The sequence below is a fragment of the Syzygium oleosum genome, unplaced genomic scaffold (assembly GCF_021117445.2).
Source record: "Syzygium oleosum isolate NSW1041296 unplaced genomic scaffold, Sole_v2.1 Sole_v2.07, whole genome shotgun sequence".
NCBI classification, from domain to species: Eukaryota; Viridiplantae; Streptophyta; class Magnoliopsida; order Myrtales; family Myrtaceae; genus Syzygium; species Syzygium oleosum.
In genome coordinates, this window is record NW_026607491.1 from 3,093,929 (window position 1) to 3,107,919 (window position 13,991).

At 41.0% G+C, this 13,991-nt stretch overlaps 3 protein-coding genes and 1 non-coding gene across 5 annotated transcripts; 2 read left to right on the forward strand and 2 right to left on the reverse strand.

Annotated features, from left to right (window-relative positions):
- Positions 1 to 167: 167 nt before the first annotated feature.
- LOC115690735 (uncharacterized) lies at positions 168 to 3,036 on the reverse strand. Its single transcript, XM_030617200.2, has 2 exons — positions 2,532 to 3,036; positions 168 to 1,034 (listed from the first exon to the last, which is right to left on the reverse strand). The coding sequence occupies exons 1-2, from the start codon at positions 2,590 to 2,592 to the stop codon at positions 379 to 381; spliced, it is 717 nt and encodes a 238-aa protein (XP_030473060.2). The 5' UTR covers positions 2,593 to 3,036; the 3' UTR covers positions 168 to 378.
- Positions 3,037 to 3,174: 138 nt separating this feature from the next.
- LOC115690731 (uncharacterized) lies at positions 3,175 to 5,468 on the reverse strand. The gene is made up of 2 exons (XM_030617196.2): positions 5,326 to 5,468; positions 3,175 to 4,071 (listed from the first exon to the last, which is right to left on the reverse strand). Exons 1-2 carry the CDS (start codon positions 5,399 to 5,401, stop codon positions 3,437 to 3,439), a joined length of 711 nt encoding a protein of 236 aa, XP_030473056.1. The 5' UTR covers positions 5,402 to 5,468; the 3' UTR covers positions 3,175 to 3,436.
- An 83-nt stretch (positions 5,469 to 5,551) lies between these two features.
- On the forward strand, positions 5,552 to 5,623 carry TRNAP-AGG (transfer RNA proline (anticodon AGG)). Its single transcript has one exon. It is a non-coding gene; the product is annotated as a tRNA-Pro (tRNA).
- A 1,391-nt stretch (positions 5,624 to 7,014) lies between these two features.
- LOC115690715 (transcription factor GTE6-like) lies at positions 7,015 to 12,945 on the forward strand. 2 transcript variants are annotated; one of them, XM_030617163.2, is made up of 9 exons: positions 7,015 to 7,115; positions 7,873 to 8,007; positions 8,472 to 8,687; positions 9,317 to 9,394; positions 10,368 to 10,592; positions 10,769 to 10,867; positions 11,063 to 11,121; positions 12,208 to 12,358; positions 12,473 to 12,945. In XM_030617163.2, exons 2-9 carry the CDS (start codon positions 7,873 to 7,875, stop codon positions 12,713 to 12,715), a joined length of 1,206 nt encoding a protein of 401 aa, XP_030473023.1. In that variant the 5' UTR covers positions 7,015 to 7,115; the 3' UTR covers positions 12,716 to 12,945. The 2 variants fall into 2 exon arrangements, with proteins under 2 accessions (XP_030473023.1, XP_030473026.1); XM_030617166.2 differs by lacking the exon at positions 7,015 to 7,115 and adding an exon at positions 7,196 to 7,682.
- The last annotated feature ends 1,046 nt before the right edge of the window (positions 12,946 to 13,991 follow it).

Below are 13,991 nucleotides of genomic sequence, written 5' to 3' on the forward strand. Positions count from 1 at the left end.
GAACAAATCCGAAACAGCAGAACAGAGAAACTATGTGCCTCTTCCTGGAGACGATGCGTGCCAAGTGAATCTCATCTCGACGCAAAATCGAGTAGACCCTCTATATGCATCCATCCCGCAGATCTCCACCTGAGAATTAAGCTCAATTTTCCCGAAGGTACTTGAGATTTATGTCACAATTCTCATCATCTTTATTTTATGCAGAGTGCAAACATGGCTAGTCAAAAGATAACAAAAATTTCCAATGTGATCTCACAAAGGTCAAAAACCCTCTAAAAATGCAGAAAAGTGAAGTCAAGGCAGTTGTCTCTTGAAGATCATCAGAAGGAAAAGCCTTGAATGAAAGATCCTCCAAAGTTTCCATCAGCCCTGTTCAAATTACAAGTTCTTAAAAGCAGACTCATGAACTGGAGGTTTCTGTGGGGTCAGCCTGGCCAACAAAGCCTTATTATGGCAGTGCTTTTCGTCGATGAAATAGAAATCGTCATTCGCCTTGAATGTCACAAAGGGCCTGTTAGTCTCAGGAGCTCTAATATCCGAGAACTTGATTGTCCTCGGAATATGAGTTGCTAACCACGACATCATCTCCACCTCGAAGCTATCAGAGCCAGGCTGCCATTTCAGTTTGTGAACATATGGGTTCACAAACCAGTGAAGAGCCGCGGTGGTCGAAGCGCTAAGGAATATTACCGAAGATGCCACAGCACCCTTCAATATCACATTCATTTCTGGTAATGTCATGAAGGTTATGACCGGTCCCATGGATACAGAGAGGCAGCAGGTGGAGAGTGATAGGAGTTTCACTTTCTTAATAGTGGAAGAAATTGGACCATAGTAAACAATGCTGTTGTCTTTCTCATCTTCTCCACGTTCGACCCCTCTTCGCGGTCCAATACTGATCTTGTTTTCTTCTTCAGCAGCTGGGCTCTGAGACAGCCATCTTCTGTTACCAGCTGAAAATTTGGTGGTAGTATTGAAACTAGGTCTGGAACTCCATGTATGAGGCGATGCTAAAGATCTACACAACAGGTTGCCTGAAACATGGGAAGAACACGGAAATTTACATATTGGAATACCAAGAGAAACAGAACTCAAGCAAAGTAATTCATTTGTAGCATAATAACGATATTACCAGCAATTGACTAAAAAACTGCTTTTCAATTTGATTAAGCCATCAAAATAATTTATGTGAACATCTGAAGTTTTATCCTTCCATCATTTACAGCGATCATTAATCTTCTCAGCCACAGCATTACAATGAACATTGTGGTCCCATGAAGCAAGATAAAGAAATCGCCATTTTGCTTGGGTAGGCAATGGTCACGCCGTCTAAACTTAATATTACTCTCTTTTCTGTCTAAGTTGTCTTCTACGAAGAGGGAGGGGGTTGCTCAGAAGTGCTCATACTTACAGGAGAAATTCATGGGGCAGTTGATACATTAGTCGACACGGCTACAAAAAATAAAAAATGATACAAATGACAGAATAGTGTAGTAGAGAGCTAAGAGAACAAGCTTCTGAGGGCTGAGTCGTAACAACAATGAATTGAACAATTCAAATACTCGAACTTAGACATTAATGCAGTGGCACTGCAAAGGATGCTTGAGATTGAAACTGTAATCAACATAATAACTCCACTCAATAACAAATGATGCTAAACATCACAAGAAAATGGGTTCTTGTAGTGCTTGGACTCCATCTCAGAAGTATTGAGTTGATGTACTGTGAACCGCAAAGTATGAATTTACCAAAGTGACAAAGAAGCGCGAAGTATCAATGTCGGTAAAGAACATTAAAGCATTAGTAGCTCCGCTTACCCACATCAAAAATTAGACTGGATAGATTGCACCCATAACATCATCTTTTTTTCCCGGAAATTCGATATGAGCCAAAAAAAAGAAAAGATAAAGAGTGAATATAGCCATGAAAACCAGGTTCATAGCCAGCCCTCTTTGTACAATATAACCTCTTCACGAGATAGCAGAACAATCTCTCCTCTTACGTTCTAGACAAACAATCAGCTATATTTTTCCCCTTGTATGGAGTAAGAGCAAATTGATTAAATCCAAGAGGCTTCAAGACAAAGTGAAACCTCACACATACACCACATCAGGAGTCATCACCAAATGATTGCTAAGTCGAGAGAGACAGGGGCGCTCATCGACCCAATAGCGCAGCTACCGAGTCATTCTGAAAAACATCTTCTGCGACGTTGGGGGCAAAACCCTACAGAACCCCTCAACACCTTCGACCAAATCATGAAACTAACAGTTGAAGTGCAAGAGATGTTTAACCAAACCACCAGATCAAAAGGGTCATGCCGGTTTTCGGAGCCTACCCTCGGCAACAAAACTTCAAATTAAACGCACACCCACATCCACATCCACGGAGCAGCAGAATCTCTCTCCCCAGTACATGCGCGCCACAAAGGGAGCAACTTTCTTTCGTCTTTCTAGGTTATGGATCGGATGAACGCAGCTCAGCCACTAGAACAGAGAGCAGGGGACGAGAAAGAGAAGCGAAAAGATAACCTGAGGAAATATGGCGCTTCGACTGAGTGCGGAGTAAGTGGAGGAGAGCAGATCTCGCCATTTTCGATATGAATGCGCTCTCTGGTTTCAGGTTCGCAGCCGGAGAGCGAGGGTTTTGGGTTTGTGGGATGATGCCTTATGACAATTGCGTGGTTTCGGGCTTTTCGTAAATTTCGTGTCCGTAACGTAGATGTTGTCGAACTCACCATTCTTCAGAAAATTTAATAAAGTCTCTATTAATTGTTTGTTCTTGAAAAGCAATTGGCTTTTTTCGATCGAATGGAAGTTACATAAATGATTTCGATTTCGAGCAATGGCGCGTCGACGTGATCCTCAATTCCCCTGACTTAGGAATGAGGACTGAAGTATGTACCAAGCCTGTTGTTTGCAAATGGGACAGATGAGGGCAGGCTCACGGTCATCTCTAACTCCAACTCTGTTTGGCAGTTGGATTCTTTTCCTGGTAGTCACGCTGTTGGTTCAGGTCAGGGCATTTCAAGAATCAGAACCAGACACCATGCAATACTCTCCTAATTGCCGATCCTCTGCGGCGACTTGGAGAAGTAGATGCGAAATCATTGCTGTGAACTATTATTAAACAACAAGACGGAGAAACCAATAGCCATTTTCCAGACACTGGCGGTGAAAGGATGATTTCGCTCGCGAATACTTGGCCATTTATGTAGCAATTGCCAATCTTTATTGTTTGGAAACATATCTGGTCGAAAGATAAAACAAAAATCCCAGATATGGTTTCACAAAGATCTAAAAGGTATAGATGCATGACTAGAAAGAGGATCTCCACTTAAAGTTCATCAGAAGGCAAAAATGAAAGCCATAGCCCTCAAGATCTCCTCCAAAGTTCCCACTGGCCCGGTTCCGCCTACAAGTTCTTGAAAGCAGACTCAGGAACTGGACGTTTCCGTCGGGGTCAGCCTGGCCAGCAAAGCCTTGTCATGGCAGTGCTCCTCATCCACGTAATAGAATTTCCCATTTGCCTTGAATGTCACAACGGGCCTGTTAGTTTCTGGAGGCCTAATGTCCGAGAACTTGATCGTCCTCGGAACATAAGTCGCTAACCATGACATCATCTCCACCTCGAAACTATCAGAACCTGGCTGCCACTTTATTTTATGAATGTATGGGCTTACAACCCAATGAAGAGCCGCAGTTGTTGATGCGCTGATGAGTAGGACGGAAGATGCCATCACACCCTTTAGGATCATGCTCATATTTGGTAATGTCATGAAGGTTATAACAGGTCCCAGTAATACGGAGAAGAAGCAGCTAGAGAGTGATAGGAGTTTCACTTTCCTAATGGTGGTTGAAACTGGACCATGGTAAACAACAATGTCAACTTTCTCATCTTCTCCAGTTTGGCCCCCTGACCGTGGTGCATCACTGATCTTGCTTTCTTCTTCAGCTGCGGTGCTCTGAGACAGCCATCTTCTGTGACCAGCTGAAAGCTGGGTGGCAGAGGTCAAACTGGGTCTGCAACTCCATGTTCGAGGCGATGCTAAAGATCTACACAACCGTTGGCCTGAAACATGGGAAGAGCATGAAAATTTCGTAAGAACAGGATAAAGGGAACTGCAAGCAGATTAAATTGACTTGTAGAATAAGAACGATGTTTTTGAGTAATTGAGTCAAAACCACTTTTGAAATTGATTAAACCATCATCATCATTTCAACATCTATGGACTCATCTACCCATTAATTACAAAGACAATCAGCCTTCTCAGCCTCATTTTGCAGAACTTCCTATGTTACTTCAGCAAGCTTGCCAAAGAGCCAAAACTTGACTCCAACCATTCAGGTGAGAATTTTACTTGCTTATGTTGGCAACCTTAAGAGGGATAAAGCAATGGCCATTTCACTCATGTAGGCAATGGTCACACTGTCTAAAACTTCAATGATTCTCATTTCTACTTAAGTTGTCTTCAGGCACAGATGAGCTCAAGTGATTGAGCTTCTGAGAGAGCCTAACAGCATGAGCTTCTGAAGTGCATCCGTAAGAAGATGAACAGAACAGAGCAAGTACTTTGGACTGAGGTATCAACATTGACAATAATGATAAAAGCAATGGCTGCACTCGGTATAAAAACATGCTGAACATCAAAATGAAAAGGTTTTAAGCAATGCTTGGACTCCATTTCAGAAGCATTGAATGGCGTCCTACAAAGATGGCGAACCTTCAATTAAGTAAAGAACATTTACACCATCAGCAGCAAACTGGAATGAATCGATCACATCAATTAGGATCCTTTTCCTTGAAATTCGATACAAGATAAAAAACGACCACCGATGCAGAGTGCATATGGCAATGGCAATTAAGTTTCCAGCCAGCCCATCTTTAAATAACCGTTTCACAAGATAGCAAAAGATCTATCCTTTCACAATCTAGATCAACAATCAGCTATTTGGTCGCGCAAGACGGATTCAGCCTCCGGACGAGAATCCGCGTCGCGGGCTAGCCGAAACTCGAGCAATTCGTAACATGGCAGGTTCAAAAACGCAACTTTGCGACGCATCATTTCTAGAACCCGCAAGCAAAGTGGGTCTTCCAAAAGCTAGAGCGAGCGGGATCAAACACGCTCTCTCTCTCTCTCTCTCAAAAGAAATGCACCAGAAACAGCGCTAACTTAACTTCTCGTTAGGCAGTCAAACGAAAACGATTACGCAGAACATTTCCTTTCCTTTTTCTTTCACGACCGAAACACGTTTTGACCATCGAGATGCAGAGCAACAAAGGTCGAAGTTAAGGGGCAGAGAGAGAGAGAGAAAGAGAGAAGACCCGTGTGGAAGTAAGCGGAGGGGAGACGATGCTTCGACTGGGAGCGCAGCAGGTTGAGAAGAGCTGATCTCGCCATCTCCTTCTCTCTGCTGCACTTCCTCCGAGGTTTTGGTTCCGCACCTTCGCAGCTGACGAACTGCAGACACGGGCAGGGTTTTATGCAGCTGGGGATATGGACGAGTTTAAAAGTTATATCAAAAATTTCGAAGGGACGAGAAACAGCGAAGGGCATTTGGTCTAGTGGTATGATTCTCGCTTAGGGTGCGAGAGGTCCCGAGTTCAATTCTCGGAATGCCCCCACCACCTTCCTCTTTTCATTCCTTTTTTTGGCCAATTGGTATGCCACTTGGTGGTTCCGTTTTTCAAATATTGCTTTGTCAAAGTGAAAATGCAAATAATGTCTAATTTCTTTTTTCTTAAAAAGGTTCGGAACCATTTCTAAAAGTTGAGTCTAAGTTAATTTTCAAGATGGAACTGTTTATCATAGAGGCTTGAATCGATGATCTATTGAAAGAGTCAAGAGGGGTTAGATCAAAGCCTTTGGAAGCGGAAATTGTATTGATAATGAGAAGCTGGTTATTGCGATTGAACCAAAATCTTTACTCCCTCTTATTAATGAGTGGGAAAAGTGAAAGAGAAATTCTAAGCTTTTTGTAAATAGTGTACTCGAGTACTAAATCTTTCAACTAGTCCACTCAAATTCTAAATATTTTTTTTTGGTCAAAAAGTACAATCAAGTATACTTTCAATGAATCGCACCTAAAGTTGCATATGTGACACTCAATAGCCAAATACTTAGTATTCTTAAATTTCACCATTCAATACAAGTTTCAAGACTTAATTAATCGATTGCATTTCACAAACAAGCACTTGTGGTGCAATTTTCCCATTGACGGAAGGAGGGTGAATCAACAACAATGCTAAAGGAACCAAACATGATTTAGGACAAAAAAAAGTACATATTTGGTCTTCATATACATGGTACATCTTCGACGTGGTCTTTAAACAAAGATTTATGCAATCGAGTTCTTGAAATAGTTAGGAAACTTTTCCATTCAAAGTCTCTGGGTATTTGATTTTGTGAAATTAGAACCGATGTGTCTGCCAATGTCGATTAGAAGTACGATTCAAAGAAAATTGGTGCCACGTTGGACAATTAGTTTGTGCCTACCCAATTATACTGGAAAAATGTCTTCGGCAAAAAATAAAAACAAAAGACCATTGGAGCAACAATGCAAGATATAGACGGTCTGACTTTTCCCACTGCTTTTAGTCCACATAGGGATACGATTAAAAAAATTTCACAAATTGAAAAGCCCAACTCTACAAATTAAAGTTTGACAATTGAGTTTTCAAACCCATATATGAAAGTGATTTTACACACAAAAGGAAAGGATACTAAGGAATTGCGCGCGTGATGTGTAAAAGCTAGTCTAGTATCTTCCGTGAATAAACTTGCACATCGAAATTTTGTATCAATATAGATATGAAGTGAATTTAACCAAATTCAATACTCGAAATTTTGAGTTGTGAAACTCAAGAAAGAAGGGCCTCGGGATTTTCTCCCAAGAAACTCAAAAACATAATAGCATAAATCACAAAAATGCCCCGGAGAATATATCTTCGAAAATACGAAATATGACTGTTAAAAAGAGGAAAAATAATAATAAAATAAAATAAAAGAAACAGAAAAATAATATATCCATTACGGAGCCCAGACCGTGAACTTCCTCCCTCCTCCACCGGCGAAATCGCCTTCGGAGTCGTCTCCCACTTTCATCTTCGCTTCGGTAAGAAAATCTTTGCTTTCCAAATGCTCAAAAACCACAGCTTTGATCTTCCCTTCTTCTTCTTCTTCTTCTTCTTCGTGTTCGATCTCTTCTCTCTTCCCATACGCCTCTTTCGCGGTGTACTTGTGGGGGGTGGGTGCGGGAAATCGCCGGGCGGAATGGTGCTGAGTGGAGCTCGTGCTCCGACGCTCGTTTTCGGAGCGCCGGACGGACGGGGCAATTCGGGATCGTCTTTTCCAGCCCCGCACCGTGCAGTTGGTTTAGAGGCTCTTCTGGCGAAGGATTCGATGATGGGTGTTGCTCGAATTGGCCTCTCGATGATGGGTCGTTTGAAATTTCGCTCATTTCTCGACCCCATCGTGCTGATTGAACGTAGCTCGTGCGAAAGAAAGTTTATTTAAGCCTCTCCCGTTGGCGACGGTGTTCTCCCGAGGCTGCGGCACTCTTCCTTGATTGGGGTGGTTGTGTTGGAAACGGGTTTAGGATTTTGTCCGGTAGTTTTACCAGGGATCAAGCTGGCTGGGTTCGTTGTGTTTCTCTTGTTCGATGAGAATGTCGCTTTAATTTGTAAGTGCATCTGCCCGCGACTCCAGTCTAGCCGCAATTCCCCGGGAGGCCGCGGTTGCAGCTTTAATCGAACGCCGGTGGAGACATTTGCATTGTGTTTTTCGACATTGGACATTGTTTTTTTGTCTTTGCAATTAGGATTTAGTGGTCGTCACGATTGTGTAATGACATTGATTTATTTTGGTAACAGATGGAAGCGATGGGTGCCTCGGTAGAGTCGGCACAGGATAATGATATAGCTGGAACAGGAAGACACGAGGCCAATGTACCGGAATTGGACGGTTACAAGCACCGCGTGGATGAGATTCTCATGAAAGTCGATCAGGTAATATATGCAAGGCTTTGAAAGGATGCTTTTTCCATGTTGATCGGGATTTGAAGGAATTGTGTGGGTCGCTCATGTAATGGACTCTGCCAAACATCTTTTGTTAATTTTTGTTTGGGTAGGGGGAGGAGGAGGGGAGCCGTGTATTTGCCGTGGCTCAAATTTGAATTAGGCATTCGTGTGATAGCCTCGTAAAAGATATCGAGGCAATGTTGGGTTTTCTTTTGCTTGTGAACTTGCCATGTTCTTTCTTCTTTACGCTCCCCCTTTTGTGGATATAGCTGAATAATACAAAAGGTAGACAATGATGAAGAAGCACATGCAGGTTACTTTCACATTGATGAGTAGCATCTGCCGTTATGCTGCCTTTCTCCATGTTATTTTCTTACAGTAAAGCGCAAGTTTTTTGGAGTCTGGAAAAAAAAATGATCGATTTATGTTAATGATTGCTTTATCCTCTGCAGCTCGAGCAAAGAGTCAACGAAGTTGAGCTGTTCTATCTCAATACAAGTAAAAAGCAAGTGAACACTTCGAAAGGTAGCTCAGTAGTTAAGGATAAAGATAAAGAGAGGCAAATCCCTAGCTTAAAGAAGCTGCAACTGGATGCATCTCGCAGAGAAGCAGCTGCTGCAAAGAGAATGCAGGAGCTCATGCGCCAATTTGGCACAATATTGCGTCAGGTAATCGTCTAACGTTTATGCTCATTTTATATATCATGCAGTACACTGCAGTGACTCCTTTAACCAAGTAAATTAATGAGTTGCCATAGCATACGTCCTATTTTGGCCTCTTAATTAAAATAATGACGGTTTTGGGTTTACATGAATATATGATTATGGTGATGGTTTATATGTTTACCCTATCAACTTTCAAGATGACTGTTGTAATGGCTGGCTAGCTTAATGAACTTGCCATCCATCATACAGGTTTTCATTATTTGTCTAATTTTTTGGTTTTGACATATCTTTTAGAAAATACTCTTTTGTCTGTATAGATCCATTGCTTAGTTGGATTGATCAAACTAGTTACTTTACATGCACATCCTTGTAAGTCATATAGGGGGTGGGAACGTTCTTTGAACCGTCTTTATCTTAAATGTTAGTTTCATTGGTGTTTTATTTAATTGATTTTAGGTGTTTAGCTTAACTGAACCTCTGGCCTGTTTTAACTTTCTCATGTCTTCTGTCCTCAATTTTCTTGCACAAGAAAGAAAGTATGTTTTTCCATTGGTAGAGATAGAGAAATCCTCATGTTATATATTAGCTGTTTCTATGTTTGTTAAGCATCACATTTTGACTATTGGTGTCAGATCACTCAACACAAATGGGCATGGCCTTTTATGCAACCTGTAGATGTTAAAGCTCTTGGCTTGGACGACTATTATGAGGTACATATTATCGTCTCTTTCTGAATACCTGTGATTGCTATGCACTTCCATGTGCCTCTTGCAATATTCCCAGGATCACCCATTGAAGCAAGATGACAAAGTTTTATACTTTGAACACATTGCAGATGGATCTGCGATGTTAAGATATTTAGCAGTGATAGTTTGATTGCTTATCAAAACGCAACACTGCTTCATGGTCATTTGATATCTGAGATTTGGGGAATTTGCTTTCCTCTATGCTTGCATAAGCCCACTCATTAATATCATCAACTGAATGACTTCAGTCTTATCAATTTAACTTGAGTCAAAAGATGTTCACTTTGAGAATATTGTGACTTGTAAGCAAATAAATTTATATTTGCCAAATATTCTGGATAGTAAGATTTTGAGAATTCAGAATGTTGCATCAAGAGGCGGCCTTGTTCTAGTTCTTATTTTTCTACTCTATATGCAAATTCTGTTCCATATGGCCTCCATAATGGTCCATTTTCTATTATATTTTTCTGATTCAGTAATAATGCTTGTTGATGTCAACATGATGCTTGATGCATATGTCTGCTTATTATGGTTGTTGGCATGAAGTCTTGTAGGCATGGTTGGTTTAGGAAGTTCTTGTGTTTTGGTTACATCTTCTTTCTTGTTCCATTAAGAAATATACAAAAATCAAGCATATATATAATCATATAATTTTATCTTAGAAATCATTGTCATCTTTACAAAATATTAATGTATTTGGATCTTGGATTTTGATCTTAAAATGTCCTTTTTCATATACAAGTGGTCCGCTCACTTTCCAACTGGTTGGACTCAGGACAGGCTGATCCAACTTGTCTTTCTTCTTTTTTCATTGATCTTGTGGGATCTGATGTACTTGTGCTGTTGTCAGTACGACAGACAGTTCTAAGCTGTACTTTCTGCTTCTTGCAGTTCCTTTTTGACAGTTTTACTTTTTGTTCTTGATGATCTGTTTTAGGTGATTGATAAGCCAATGGACTTCAGTACAATAAAAAATCAAATGGAGGCTAAAGATGGTACTGGTTACAAAAATGTCCGTGAAATATGTGGTGATGTGAGGTTGGTTTTCAAGAATGCAATGAAATATAATGCTGAAAAAAGTGATGTTCACGTAATGGCCAAAACTTTGCTGGAAAAATTTGAGGAGAGGTGGCTGCAGCTATTGCCCAAGGTTACCGAGGAGGTTAGTTCGGATCTGGTTATCAGATTGAAACTTTTCCCTAGGTTCCATTAACATTACAGGCCATGACTTCCTTTGGATGGACTGTCATGATTCCTCAAATATCCTCATAATTTTTTCAAACAGAGATACCCTTACTCTTTTTAATGTCATTTATATCATAATTCGTACTTATTTAGGAGAAAAGACGAGAAGAGGAGGAGTCAGTTGCGCAGATGGACATGCAGCTTGCTCAGGAGGCTGCTTATGCAAAGTTGGCAAGAGACATAAGTAATGAGGTACTGGACTTGTCAATATGCATAATATGTGATTTGATAGTTGGGGTGAACATATTCTTTTACATACACATATCCATAGATGACCAAGATGCTTTCTTTTAATTGCAAATTTCTTTTTTTCTGTTAGATATATTTTTGCTAGGATTCTTGAGAATAATAAGGGATGTTTTCTCCTGTATTTTCATGAACTTTCAGCTCTATGAGGTTGATTTGCATTTGGAAGAGCTTAGGGAAATGGTTGTTCGGAAATGCAGGTCTGTTTCACATGAGTGTATATCTGTTGTGGAATATTCTTTAAGTTTTATTGAAATCTGCTTTATGATGATTGCTCCTGTTCTGGTTTATGCTTTTAACTCTATACATAGGGAGCTTCTAGATGAAACTATATCAATCTGTATTTAGCTTTGAAATTGTGCTTTCTAGCATCTGGGCATTTACTGATATGCTTTTAACTGCTTGCCGTACTCTTGGGCACTGATGATGAACAATTGCAATCCGAATTTCAGCATTTACGTTATTTGCGCCGAGACTATGCAACTGTTGAACGAAACAAACCACTGAAGAGTATATTGTCCTGACTAAAAATGCATGACGGTTGATGCTACCCCGAAAGTGGGTGCCTTCACCTTGAATAGTTGGCCCATACTATCATATTCATGCCTTGTTAAAGCTTATAACATGGATGAAGTATGATGAATCATTTTGAGTTTCCTGATGCCATTGATGAACTCAGATTCACAAAGGAGGCATGTAGATTAATTTGAAGGACTTTTAGATCTTGCTAGTTGGCTGATAAAACATTAGATTTTCAGGATTGGTCATGTTTAGATTTGGGAGTAGAAACCACCGTCTGAGAATCTTGATTGTGCAAATATAGGAGTCTGAGTTGGACAACTTGAGTTCCGTACATGGCTGAGAGAATTTGTGACAGAATGGCTGGATTCTTAAGTATTGCATGCAATCGACACAATGAGGCATCCGCTATTCTGCTGGCTTGAAGGTTTAATAAATATAGCTCGAGATAGTTAGAAGAGATGTTTGATGCATGCGATAAGGGTGCATAAAGTTCTACATTGAATGTACACAGGGAATTGGTTGTAAATAACTAAAAAGTGGAGGAGCTTAAGCTTAGTCAATAGCTGGTTGGAGTACCATGGAGTCCTTTGCATGGTCACCAGCTCCTTTTCTTTAGGAAACGATGGTTTCAATATACTCTACATTTGTCTTTGACATCTTTAGGTTCCTTCATTTGTAAAGCTTGCTTTGCAAATAAGGCTGATACGAGTCTGGCCAATTTCTCTCTTCTAGATGAGGAGGAACTCATGAGAATTTCATTTCAGGAAAATATCGACTGAGGAGAAAAGAAACATCGGCACAGCCCTTAGTTTGTTGTCTCCTGAAGATCTCCTTAAGGCATTGGAGATTGTCGCTCAGAATGATCCAAGCTTCCAATCAACAGCTGAGGAAATAAACCTGGACATGGATGCTCAGGTCCTGATCTGTCCCTCATCATAAGAGGCTTGTGTTCTATTATTCAAGGGTTTTTTTTATTTGCTGGACATAGTCATGGACGATTCATGATCTTTGGTTACCTGACTTATGCAGAGTGAATCTACTTTATGGAGGTTGAAATTCTTTGTGAAGGATGCTTTGGAAGTTCAGGGGAAGACTTCATTAAGTACTGGGGGAGATAACAACAATACCAATAACTTGAGCAAGAACAAAAATAACAACAGTAACGGTAACCGGATCAACAAGAGGAAAAGAGAGATATGTGATGCCATCACTAAATCTGCCAAGAAAAGGAGTAAGAAACCCACCCTCATGATTGCATCACAGAGAACATAGTCAAGGGAGATGTGGGGTTTCACATGAATCCCGAAAAGGCTTTCGGCTGATCGGAATCGCAGACCTAGTGTTGTAGCGGTTTTCCCCTCTTTCGTGTCTATGGAGTCATAGTTGATGCAGCTAAGTGACCCTTAGAGTTTGGGTTGCCGTTGGCATCGAGCAGAAACTTGTTCTAGCCGCCGACATTGTAAATTCTCCCACTCTTGCTAAGATTTTGTTTCGCTCCTTAATTCTTTCATATCTTTTCCTTTTGCGCCGAACCGTGAACTCCAGTATTGTTTAAACCTGCACTGTTTAGGGGGATTCATCTCAGCAGGACCTACAGATGCCCATTAACTCAGTTATGTACTCGTCAACATGGACCGAGAGAAGAACATTTGGCAGTCTCATGGGTTAAAACTTCCATTGATGCAAGTGATGCATTGGGTGATCTATATTGCCATCACTTAGCAGCTTGTGCTCCACTGAACTTCATTGCAATGACTGGACGGTATGCCTGGAGCACCGGTCATTAATCCGATACATCCTCATGATCGGGAGCACCGGGGCATGCGGCATTTTTTTTGTTTCGTGGTGTTCTAACTTTTCCTTTGTCGACGTGCAAATAAATGGCGTGGCAACTCTGATGAGAGATGTCTCCCTCGGTACAAGTCCAAAGTTTCGATGTCGACCTTCCCATTTAAACCGTTTGCAGTTCGTTTCCCTGTCAAATTTCTACTTGGAGAAGTGTGAATTTCCCATGTGCGATGACAAAGGCTTGAGATTAAGCTGGGGCAATGCCAGTATACTCGCTGAAAGTGCAAGACATTTTTACTTAACTAATGCTCCGTTTGTTTTGCGAAACATATGACGTTTTTGAATTTTTTTTTTTAAGAAGTTATAATGTTTGGCTGAAATCTGAAAAGGAATTGGAAATTTTTTTTCCAAAGTAGACATGCATTCTTCGGGCTTTAATAACTTGGGTACGAGCAGCCACGGAAACGGGTATGGGGCCCGGGATCCCCGCAGAAGCCGATACGATGATCGTAGGAGCGGAGGTTGGAGGAGGAATGGGAGTCCCCGATCGATGAGAACTCAAAGAAGTCGTCGTGATCGGAGGAGGATGATGAAGATGATGTGTAAGGCGTCATCTTCGTGGAGTAATTGGCCGTGTCGGAGTACAAGGAGAGATTGTAGAGCGAGAGCGCGATTTTCAGAGCAGGGAAAATGAGCTAGGGGCTGTGTCATGCGTGAGATGAGACGAGCAAAAATCATTTTCCCCTATTTTAAAGGACTT